The sequence below is a fragment of the Falco biarmicus genome, chromosome 2 (assembly GCF_023638135.1).
Source record: "Falco biarmicus isolate bFalBia1 chromosome 2, bFalBia1.pri, whole genome shotgun sequence".
Classification (NCBI taxonomy): Eukaryota; Metazoa; Chordata; class Aves; order Falconiformes; family Falconidae; genus Falco; species Falco biarmicus.
The window spans coordinates 105,019,947-105,033,102 of NC_079289.1; the positions used below are offsets into that span (position 1 = coordinate 105,019,947).

The window sequence follows — 13,156 nt, forward strand, 5'->3', positions numbered from 1 at the left end:
CATGTGCAAGAGACTTTGCATCTGCCTAGAAGAGAACAAGTGGACATACCTGCTAACTTAATTCCCTACTTTTGCAATGGTGAGGCTGGAGGTATGAGGATTAGTACATTTCATACTGAGAATTCCTCAGCATGTTACTGATACTGGGTGGCACACATGTTCTGAAGACAAGTAGACAAAAGCATTTTTAGATTTCATCTATAATACTGAACAGGTAATTATGGAACACACATTGTTTAGTAGACAACCTTCTAGGAAAACAGAAAAAAGGTGGTCTTGACTTCTCTGATCTGCAGAAACTATTTCTAAAGTATAAAACAGCTGAAGAGAAAAGCTAAAGAATGCTAAATAAGGATGGAGATTTTCTAATAAAGATGCCATTTGTGTCAGTTATAATAGATTTTATGCGAACACCTAGATGTATATGACATTGAATAGATGGACCGTGTACTTTTAGCACACAGATACTGTACTCTGATAACGAAAGCATGTGTTTTACTTGATGCTTGTAAGAACTGAAAAATGAAGTATGTGATTCATGATTTGCTGGTAGAAACCAGTAAAAAAACTACACTTTTTACTGCCAGGTTGTAAACTGACTATCCGCATGTAAGAGGCTGAAATCAAAAGTTTTACCATAGAAATATTTACCTCTCCTCATCATACATCAAAAATTCAGTTTATATAATGCTGTTACATTGCAGAATGCAAGCGAATGGAAATATTACTAGAGAAGAGAGATTCTGCCAAATAGATGTAGGCCAAAGCTCAGTCTTAACTCAATGAATCTGAGAAGGTTAACTGTTTCCACTCTCATTTTACTCCTTGTATGTCAGCAGGACCCCAAAAGTATTTTTATAATGTAAATATTAAGAAAAACCACAACACAATTCCTAACTCCATGAAGAATTAAGCCTTACATAAAGATATTTCATGAAAAATTAAACTCAGACTGATAACGCAAATGCTTATTTTGTATAGAAGTGTTAACTGTGAAAAGTAACTTTTGCCTAACTGTGCACTTTTTTTTTTTCCCCTAGCAACTGCTTAGAAAAGCTTATAGTCTCCTTTTTGCTGTTTCAGTAATTCTTTTTCATAGATGTGTGCAGCTATTTTTAGGACTGAATTGCAGAAAAACCTCAGGTAACTGAGTTTTAGGTTACTACTTTTTAAACTTATTTGATAATTCAAGCAAAATAATCTTGGAACACATATTTGCAAACGTGGCTACAGTTCAAATAGAAATAGCAGACAGTCCAACTGACATTCATTCAGTCTTCAGTGTTCTTATGACAAAAAAACACAACTCTGCTAAACACAAGGCCTGTCAAGCGGAAAAGACTCTAAGACAAGCCTTACTTAGAGGTATCAAGTATGAAGTCTTTCAGACATTGTGTGATGCTTTAACACACACCTGGATTATGAAAAGAGTATTATTTTAACATCACCATCACCCCCAAAATAAAATAAAAACACAGCTAAACAAAAAAAAACCACACCAAGGAGAGAAGCATCTCTTCTTTGAGGAAAACATGCACCTTCAGTAAATATGAGATGTTCCTTCCTGCTGCTTGAGTTTCCCTTTCCCTGCCTCCCCATTACAACACTGTTGTTTCTGATCAAACAAACTTTCACAACTGTAGCTACGAAACTCATTATGCCATTTTCATAGGTAAAAACAAAACATTACTACAGAAATATTGTTCTATAGGTTGATAGAGATGTTAATTCTTTAATGCCTGCAGGTCACATGTAATACATTTACTGTGTAGTTATGAACAAAAAAAGGTTTTCTGCAAGGCTAGCTTTCTTTGACTTACATACTTATATAAGTCAATATATACATTGTATATAGGTATAAACACAGACTATTTAGAGACCTTTCACGACTGCATTCAATGGGCTTCATAGTCTGGAAAATAGTCACAAACACATTTAAGGTGCATTAAAGCACTTCAACATTCACCATCATAAAAAAAGAGTAAGTAAGATTTCTTTAGAGTAGCTTTTAAAATAGTCACAATAACGTAAAAGTTTATTTTTCTTTTAATTTTTCAGTCACCCATTTGCTACAGTTGTACTTCGTAGTTTAAAATAGACACAGAAGGAGGAATGTCAGAACTCCAACTAATAACAAAAGGGCTTTTCTCTCTTGAAAAGGAGTACTTGGTTTTGTTTAGTTGTGGTTGTTTGCTTTGTTTTTTTTAAATGAGATCTGGAGTAGCTAAAAATGAAAAATGCACGACTCATACAGAACTATATTTTCTTTTCATCAACATTTTTACAGGAAACAATAGTTTCCCCAGCCAGGTCTTCTCTTACATATAGCAGATAAGGTGTTCACTCATGTACCCAGGGAAAAAAAAAAAGTACAAAAAACACACCTAAAAAAAATACAAACCACACAACAACAAAAACAGAAAAAAATGCTATCAGAGTGTGGCCCATAAAGGGCTGCACAGAATGAAGCATGTTATTCTTGAGGATTTAGAACACACCTAGGAAACTTCCAATGTATACTAATGTTTGCAAGTGATAGAGAAAAAGATCAAAATTCACTTTAAAAATAGCAGCGTGTAAGCAAATCACACACTCAGAATGGAAACCCACTACTGTGACATTAAACACATATCTGTAAATTTACTTCCAAGAATGGTAAAATAAGAATAAGCCTACCATGACTTTAGGAGAATTGTATAGAAAACATCACCTATGACAGATTTTTCAAACCCAGCAACATAAATTCTCGATTATAACAGCTTGTGTACATACAAAGACACTCACAGACATGTAATGCAAAGATGCTGGGGAAGATTATTTCACCTAAATGCTAAAAGCTGCTGAACCCAATGTGTGGAACTGCCATAAACTAGCACAAATCCATTTAACATCATTCAGACAGTACACTTACAGACTTACAGGCACAACCTGAATACTGAACATGTAAGGAACAATTTTGACTCGTGTCACAAAGCCACAGACCAAAAACAAACAAGTAAATCAAAACTCTCAAAAACACGAATAAAACCAAATGAATAATTGTTATACTAAATGGTAACCTCCAATACAGCTATGACCTCAGCTACAACTAAGTGATGGTAATGATTAATTGCATGAAACTCAACTTTTCATGTTCCCCCGGGGGGGGGGGGGCAAATGAAATCTGTACCTTATGTCTTTGGGTTTACTATTAAAAAACACAGTAACATACACAGAGAAAAACATCCTTTTTGTCTCATGCACTGTCTTGAATAGAACCTGGCACATCAGAACATCCCATTAGTTGTTAGTTCTTCTGTGCTGTTCTATTAGCCCCATACTTTTTCAGCACTAGTTCATAAACATGCCCACTACTTAAATATACATAAAGTTAGAGCTTGATTTCCTATTCTTCACTAAATCAAAATTCCCACATACTCACATGGGAGTTATACAACTCCTTAAAGCTTCAATCAGACTCTGAAAGCTGCAATCAGTACAACCCCCGAAACAGTACCCTTGGCACACAAGTCTCCATTGACTTCAGCGGGAGTTCCATGGCTGCAGGGTGTGCACAGTTATGTCACCAGAAAGAACTCATCTCACATAACATTGTTTTCTTAAAATACACTCTACAGGTTAGAGATAGATGTAGCATTCATATTATACCATAGACAGTCTTAATTGGAAAAAAATCAGCATTTTTTCATAAATATAAAGTTAGGGTATTATTCCCAACACAGAAAGCACAGGAGCACACGATGATTGCATTATTTATTACTGATGGCAATGCCTAGCTGGGTATAATTCATCCTGAATTTCAAATCCCAGACAAGATTTCAAAAATTGGAATTCAGCGACAAAAGGCAAGCAGAAAGCAACAAAAGCAAAACTTCTATTGTGAAATATGGATGTCTGATACAAAAATCATTCAATGATCAGCAAAAAAACACATTTCAGTGTTGTGCATTTTATCTTTGTAATTCTCTATATGCAGACAAATCATTTAAAGTTGCATTTTCAGAGAACAGTTTTCTTCTACTTTCAAAGGGATGTCAGCAAGTGAGAAAAAATCAGACATTAAAAAAGGGAAAATAATAAAAAAAGTGTTTTTACACCCAAGTGATTTTTTTTTTTAAAGTTTTCCCAGAAACAACTCTAGAGAGGAATTTTTTTTTATTTATTTTTTTTAAAAATGTATGGATAACATCTAGTGACACCAGCAGAATTTGCAACAGGCACCAAAGACTCTGGCAATTCTTACTGAATTAAGTAGTAATATCTGCTATGTAACACCTATTAATAGATGAGAAACACTCAATTATGTTTTCTGGAAAGTATCATTCAGCAATTTGAAAATTATTTTTCCCCCAATGTCTTGAGAACTTTTATATGAAGAATGTCTTAGAAGCACATAATTTGAAGGGATCTCCTGGGACATTCTGGTGACCCATTAAATGTAATCCTTTCACGCTTAATAAAGAACCATCTTACAAAGAACCATACTTCTTCCCTCTCACTCTTATAATGCTCTAGAGTCACTGCTTTTTTGGCCAGAAATTAATTTTCATCATGAAGAGGTTTTTTTGTAACCAGTTTATATCCATTTACTCATATATCATGCTTCCCTTTCAAGTACCTCCGCACAGTCTCTGTGCTCATCTCTGGGAGTTGTCTTCCCAGCAATCAAATCTCTCTCAGCTTTCATTTTACAGGGCAACTGCTCACTTTTAACCCCCACACTCTTGTAAGGCAGAACTGATTACAGTGCAAAAGAAATACTTACGAAGAAGGAGGGGTTTTGACAATTGGCTTGATGCAAATCAGCTTAAAATTCAAATACTTCCCATTACCATGTGTTAAATTAAGATAACCATAACCAGAAAGCTAGGAAAAGGAATAAAATATTTTCTAAGAAGCTGGAAAGAGACACCAAACAAAAAATGCAATTAAGTCACCGGAAAGTCCATGAATATAACCTGTAGTTCTGAGCCTGTCACACAAGAAATGGGCGGCTTCTCTGTGATACATACAAATATTAATGTCATGGAAGAGTAAAAGGAAGAACTAATATTACTCCATTACTTACAACACAGCAACTGAGGGTCTAAACATTTAATTTTTTTTTTCAGGCTTTTTAGCCTTTTTCTCTTGTTTAAGTTGTTGACACAGTGTACCAAGTAGATCAAAGTATTGACAGGTTTAATAACAAATTCATGCAACAAAGATCTGCCAAGATTATTAAGGAAGATCACACAGATATAACCTGACATATTCCTGAATGCTGTAGTGTGCACTGGCAGAAATATCACACTGTTCTTGTTCTGTACTTTGTTTCTTTACAACTCTTGCCTTGAGTCTTTTTCAGATAGAGGTCACTAGAGTACATCAGTCTTTCCTCTGACCCAGTGAACACAAGTTTGAGTATGGGATGTTCAAGAACCTTAAAAAAAATGCTACCTTATGTTATTGCTGTTAACTGATCTTTGGTACATTTAACACATTCCCCTTTTTTTACCCTGTCACCCATGCCCTGGATCTTCAGTTTATTTTGCTTTGACTACTTCAGATAACATAAACACATAATATTCACATAATAACATTGTAGGCTTTATTACATCTTTCTCATTATAATAAAGAAAGTTAATTTTATGTGATTGGTATAAAAATTACTTCTCCCTACCTGTTTATGTCTACCCGCAACACATGCCACAAAGATCTCCATACAATGCTTTATGTGTCTCTCTTTAAATACTTCATTTTAAGTATAGACCTGACTTCATACAAACAAAATTCAGCTGCAGTACAAAGGTCTATGAAGTTAATGGGTTTGAAATTGCTTGCAGCTTGACTGAATATGGTGCAATGTTTTAGTAGCAAGAAAATTGATGGCAATGATTTTGTTTTTAAACTGAATTCATAGTATGCTCCAAATGGCACCTCTCGGGCAAAGTGATGAGAAAAGCAACTTCTTATATGAATTTCAAATATGAATTTCAGCTCATAGCCAGTCAAACAAGTGGTATTGTTAGTTAGGCTACAAGTGCATTGTAAATAGCTTACTGTTAGCTAACTGGAAAGGTCATTCTGAAAAATGACTTTTTATTCATACCCTATTAAGTTATTAATATGCTACAGGTATATTGTGTATTACTTTGAATTTTGCTGAATTAGGAAGTTACTCATCAACTTTTCTCTGCTGTTTAGTTATACTACTCAGGTAATTAGAACACTGAAAACCAGCATAACCTTCTAAAGTCACAATAAAAATTTATGTAGGAAGAAAAATGTAACTGGACAAAAAGAAAAAGCCACATTTGCTCCCCTCTTCACTTTTTCCTGGAAAAAAGCCACATCTTAAATAAACATAAATTAACATTTCAATGTTTTATGTTTCTTATGGAAAGCTAGTTCTTGAAGGAACTTACATAGTACTTGGCTAAAAAGAAATTTATTTCAGTAATGATATGCAGGACCAATGAAGAAACTGACTAAAACCTTTAGTACTTAATGTTGTTTCCCAATTTTATCTGGATGTTGTCCATCCACAAACTGGTTATTTCAGATAAGGTTATACTCAGATCATGGAAACTGGTGGCAAATTACAGCTTTTGTTAGTAGATCTCCAGGCTTACTGAAATTATTTGTTAAAAACTTTTTTTACAAGACTTGATCTCTTTATCCTATTGGCAATGCTCCTTGTATATTATATTAAAAAACAGGTAAAATCAAACAACTGCTTTTTTCTTTTCTAAAAGGAGCAGAAAACAGGTAAAACATTTCAGAAGATGTTTGGTTTGTTTTTTTTAAATGCTAGTAACATTCTTAAATAGTCAGAAACTGTGCAATGAATTTTTACATCATATACTTCACTGTATACCTCCTTCCCAAATTAACTTGAGACAGTAAAATATTTGCTTTTAAGGAACTTGTCCTACTTCTCATGCAAACGCAAAATTAAGTCAACGGAAATTCTCCTCTGCCTAGAGTCAGTAGAGTTTGGCCACAATGCTCAGTCATCTTTGTATTTAACAACTACATTATAAATATCTCATCCTGCAGCCGATCTTAATATTTGTAGTTACTACTCCTGTGTCACATCATTTATGATCCAGGTTTTGATGCATGGATGCAAAAAGAGGGGGGGGGGGGGGGGGAAAGACAGCAACCAACACTGCTTCTGTGGAGCTACTCAAATGCAGGTTATTCAAAGGCTTAGGGTTCTTGTTAAGTAAGGTTTCCTAAGAAGTAGATTTGTGTATACACGTGTATTCTTTGTTTCCTTTCCACATAACTTTTGAGTGTTTTTTAAATGGATTTCTTCTCCAGTACAAAAAGATTTTAATATCATAAGCTGTCAACACAAATAGCTGTAGCCAGACAAATTACTCTGTTTATATTCTTTTTTTATTCCTCCTTTATTCTTTTCATTCTATAAATTAAGAGGTAGATTCTGAGCTCATCTACAGCAGAGCAAATCAGAAAGTGTCTTCTCCAATTAACGATATCATCAAATGATAACAACTACTATAAAAATTCAGCAATGTATCAAAAATAAGAAGCTTGGTATTTTTAAAGATACCCCATTTAAGATGTTACAGTATAACACAAGACATTTGAAGAGTATTTTGCCATTTTAAATTAACCCTTTTCATTTTCCTGATATCTTTTACAAATATCCAAATCCATATAATCACAATATTAAAAGAAACTGAGCTACAAAAGCAATAAAAAGATTTTGTGAAAGAATGCAGGATTATGTTACTGAAGCTGGAAATCCTTAGATTCTTCAAGTAACAGCAAGAACGCTCTATTTAATATTCAAATTCATTCTGAGTTTTAAACTAGTTACCAAATATTTGATAATTTTAGTCAGATACCTAAACTAGAAAGCAGTTAAATACACTGAGGCGGGGGGAAATGGGACATAATTACTAGGTTAAATTAGGCCATGATTAATTGATTAGGTCAAAAAAAAAGTGATGATAAGATATACTAGATACCAATAGGCCTGGATCTAGTCCATCAGACTCCAACTTCAGATTTGAATACATCATGATATCCTGAAGTATTCTCTCCCATTTCTGAATTTCAAGAGACATCGAAAATAAAACTCAAATGACCTGGGACATGTAAAACCTCAGGACACGCTTCATCAAGTACCCTGCCTTTATTTTATAAAATTAAGGTCTGTGTTATAAACCAAACAAAACATCTGGCATGAATTAGTCAGTAGAAACTGTTTAAAATAAAGAATCTGGATAATAACTGGTGTTTATATCTGGAGAAATCTATGTCCTACTCTTTCAATAACAGATTTTCAACTCTCAGCCACAAATTACAGTGTAGTTAACACGTTTCCCAAAATGTCATATTAATTTGACTGAATTGTACTGGAATCAAATGGAATGTTCTGAATGTAACTGGGGAATTACTGGAATAAATTGGAAGAAAAATCAGTAAGTAAACATGAATATACTTGGGAAAGGTGCCTCAAAGAAAAGGTCAATGAAAGGGCTAACAAATACAGTATTTATTCTCAGAATACTTGTTGAGGGAGAAGGCCAGGAAAGGCAAATCATACATAGCCATAAAACTCCAATACCATTCCCACAGATAAAAATATTTAGTTATCTAAATAAATACATGAACTGTCCTGTAAAAGTCAAACACTATTCAGCCTCTTTCAAGACTTTAAAGCTTTATTTCCATGACTTTATCTTTCACACATTTCATGATTTAGAGCCACTGCAAACAACAAAAATAACTAACTACTTTGTATAGCAGTGCATGAAACAAAACTGTCTACGTATTTCTCAACCAGCCATTCTTAAGTCAATCTTTCAGAACACCTCATCAGTCAAGGTTTATTTTCAGGCAGATATTTTGATTTTCATCTTCACCTGAAGAGGAGGTACATAGGCTAAACCAGCAAATCAAATATGTTTTTTCTGATTTTTTTTATTAAGGGTGAAAAGGAAAAAGAACAAGGTAGTAAATGCATTTTAATGTTATATGCAATTGTATAAATCAACTGGTAGCAGAAAATTATTGTTCGCTGAAGTCTCAGGATATATTTTAGATTTCTGTACACAACTGGAGTAAAATATTAGTTCTGCTTAATCCAGTAAAATTGATTTCAAAAATTCCAAATTTCATGGACTCCCTACACAAAAAGCAGAAAGAAGCAGGATTCTAGAAAGTGACTGCACTGTAATGAATAAGACGCACATGCTGGCATCTCTTCTGGGGGATGTTCCTTATTAACAAGTAGTCCCTTATAAGCACTTGTAAGAGAAACTCTTCAGGAAAAACAAAAACAAACTCAGTATCAAAGCAGTGAAAAGAGAAAACTTAAAGCACAATGACTGAACAAGTACTCACTGCTATGAATCTCCTGGATGAGCATAAATAGATTAAATTCTACAAGGAAAACATTTCCTACTGCAAATTAACAAAAACTTGCTAACCCGAAGAAATGTATATTATGCAGCGTGATAAACAGGATTTTGTCTTATGGGAAGATGTCCATTTCATCCACTATAAGTCAGTCTTCCTAGACACTAGTAAAAGCCAATGAAGCCCCCTCCTCTGAGCATTGTATCACTGTATGTGTTAACAAGCAGATTTACAGAATGAAGTAGGCTGTTTTGTTGGGGGGTGCTGTGTGTGTGTTTTGTTTCATTTCTTATTGAAGCAAAGCTAATTAAATTTAGGTCTTTCACTCTGGATGAATTGTCTAGACAGCTTTGTAAGTTTAAGAAAAAAATCCTTTTGTTTTAGCATAATAGCATTGCTAGTTAAACTCCTCCCTTGTGATGAAATTAGGAGAGAGAATATTTGGCCCTGGTAGATAATTATGACATTCATAAGCTCTTAACTTAAAGAGCTGGGGGAGGGGGTTGCTCTGCTACTTGTTTTCAAACCACTCTGATTCTCTGAAATGGAACAAATACATCACAGTTCCCTCTTCCCTATTCTTAAACACCAGCACTTCCCAAAGAAAAAGCTTCAGTCATTCTTCATAAAAATCTACTGCAGCTATAGTCTCAGAAATATAAATCCTCAGCCTAAGACTTTCAGTATTTCCAAAGCAAATGACCCAAATCTAGTTAGTGGCTTTCTTTTGAACCATCCACACTCTTATCTCTACTTTAGGATTAGAAAAAAACCCATAATTATCATCTAATACGCTGACAACACTAGTTTTCTCAGAAAACAAACAAAAAAACCACGCAAAAGAAAAACACCCCTCACAAACACCACAACCTTCAATTGATCATCTGTGTTACCCACCACTGCATTCCCAAAAGGAGACAAATCTCAAGAATATTTGTAATAGCCTCTCAAATTATTTGAATCACTTCAAAAAAATTCTCAAGATTACTTCAAGGAGGTTACTTCAAGAAATATGAATTGCACAATAAAACCCTCACCATAATGAAGCTTATTAAAATTAAAAAAAAAAACACACCACACCACTGTAGAATTTTCTTCTCCCCTAGCAACCTATATGGGAATATTTTCCACACGCAGATGTTTTCCCACTCCCATTTACTACCCCCTGCTGTGGATTGAGGCTGCGTGTTCCTGCTATTTCTACAGCCAGTTCAAAAATTTTAATCTTCCCCTTGCCAATACAATTCACTCCTTTTATAAAAAAAAAAAAAAAACCCACACACCACACAAAAACAAAACAACAAAAACCACCAAAAAAACACCCAACCCTGTTTTTCAAAATTGAGACATAACTTACTATCAACGTTAGATTTATTCAGCTTTCCTCCTCTTCTATCTCCCCCTCATATCTATCCCCCTATAATTTTTAAAACACAGCTTAATAGCATCTAGAATTTCACTCCATTATTTATCTCCTGACATTTGTGATAGTAAGATACCAAAACTATGTAATCCTCCTACGCTGCAGTAATCACACTTCACAAACTAGCTTTCTATCATTCCTCCGTTAGAGGAACCACAGAGCACATCTCTATACACATTACACCTAGGTAGATCAATGCAAAGCCTGAAGGAAGCTTTCCCGTTCTCCTCCTCCTTTACCATCCCCAGCGCTGGCTATGCTGAAAAGCCTCCGGACTGTTTCTGAATAGCTGCTAATCGGGAGACCTTCAGAGCTCTTCCCGAGGTGGCCAAAGCACAAAAACATTTCTGTATAAATTGACAGCATCTGGTGGCTCTTTGCTACTTATCGACGAGACAAAACGTCTGTATAGTATGAGGTGTAGCGATTAACGCATTGAAGGAGACCTTCATAGCTGCAGTTTTAATACCTCAAGGCACGGTGCCTGCCTGCCCTCCCCCCCACACACACACACTTTTCCCCCCTCCCCTCAAGCGCAACAGATCTCACTGCACTCTCACAAAACACCGTGCAGCGTCTGGGTGAGACATTCCGCCCTGGACCGCGGGTGCCTGCAGATGCCTGCGGATGGCTGCACCTTCCCGCGCCCCGGCGCGCCCCCTCGGTGCCCGCGGCGGGGGTCGGCGGGGAGGCGAAGCCGCCCCAGTCCCGGCGCCGGGCACTGCCGGAGCACGGGCGGCCGCCGTGGAGCTCTACCGCCCCCTGCTGTAAGGTGGCGGCACCAGGGGCCGAGGGCCGGTCCCCGCCGCTCCCACGCCTCCGCCGACACCTAGGTGGGATTTTGATTCCCCCACGCCACCCCAAAACCTCCTCACAACGGCCCCGAGCGCTGGCCTCCTCCCATCCCCTCAGGTACAGGCAATGCAGCGCTTTCAAGCGTCTCGCAGAGGGTATCCCACAGGAGGCACAAGCAGCCTGGCGCGGCTCCGCAGCCCACGGCGGCCCCTCAGGAACGCCAGAAACTTGCCCGGACAGTTTCGGAACCCCGCGCTCGTCCCTCACCGAGGGGCACCCTCGCCGTGCCGCACCCCGCGGGAACGCGCTCCCGGCGGCCCTTCCCCTCCCCGCCTCCTCAAGTAGCACAAATGCTCAAGGTGTGACATCCAAAAATCAGTCTTTCAAGCCCCCTGAAAACAACCACAAAACCCCAGCCACACCGCAACCCCTAAGCCCGTATTTTACGGAGCGCTGTCTGTTTAAATGCACATACATATGCAAAAGGCGAACAGTGCCCAGAGGCGTAACCTCCGCACGCCCCGCGCCCGCACACACCTGCCCCCGCGGCGTTATTTCATCGCAAAGTGCCTGCAGCCGCGCACACGCCCGCGCCGTGCCCTCCGCCACCACCTCCGGGCCGGGGGGCTCGGTGTCCCCGCACAGCGACAGGCGCGGTCCCCAGAAGAGGAGAAACCCCGACAGGCAGACTTCAGGTCACATTTCTCACTGGCCCCACCGACAGCACTTCTCTCCGGTCCTAAAAATGAAGCCCACGTTGCCTTCCCCTCAAGCAGACGCATATTTTAAAGCGCGATCCCCGACACATATATTTTGTTAATCGGTTATCTCCCTCCTACATTTATCGCCCAAAAAATTACGAAACCCCATGCAAAGCAGCTAAGTGCACTTAGCTCCTTCCAGCTTTTTTTTTTTTTTCCCCCCCTCATAAATGATACCTCTTGAAGACTTGACTTAAAAAAAAAAAGGGGGGGGGGGGGGGTTGCGATGAAGCAAGTTTTAGGTCCTTTTTAATTAGGCTCCAGGGTGACAACATTGCTTTATTTTTTGCCCATTTCTTTTCTGGTTACACGTTAATCTGAACGAACAGACAATATAGGTAAGAAAAATAATTATTTAAAAAAAAAAAAAATCAGCCCTGCTCCTACCTTGCCCGCTACTGAGGAGCAATCCGAGCAGGTAGAGAGGCAGGAGGCTCATGTTCAGGAGCTCGCGCCGGCGGACAGTTCCAAGTTGGAGGTGCTCGGCCAGCACAGACAAACCCCGCTGCCGTCCGCGCCCTCCCGCTCAGCCCCGCACCCGCGGAGCGCTGCTCGCCAAGTGACTGCCAGCGCCTCCCCGTGCCGCACTATATCAGGGAGCCGGCGGCCGCCGCGCAGGAGGCGGGAACACGGCAGCCCGCGCGGATCCCTCCGCGCCACAGGCAGGGCCACGCCACCGACGAGCGGCAGCGCCGGTTGATTCCTCCGCCGTTCTGAAAGGCTGCCGCAGGCTCAAAGCCTCCCTCCGTCCCTCCTCCCCGCCCTCTGGCAGCCCCCCGGCGGGGAGAGGCAATTTCTG

The 13,156-nt window shown here is 38.6% G+C and overlaps 1 protein-coding gene across 1 annotated transcript in view; it reads right to left on the bottom strand.

Moving 5' to 3' along the window:
• The window catches only part of NCAM2 (neural cell adhesion molecule 2), a 305,254-nt gene extending 292,331 nt beyond the window's left edge, over positions 1-12,923 (bottom strand). The window contains exon 1 of the mRNA XM_056329648.1: positions 12,745-12,923. Within this exon, the coding sequence (XP_056185623.1) occupies positions 12,745-12,796 (52 nt within the window). The 5' untranslated portion in view covers positions 12,797-12,923. The remainder of the gene's footprint in view (positions 1-12,744) is intronic.
• Between the last annotated feature and the right edge of the window lie 233 nt (positions 12,924-13,156).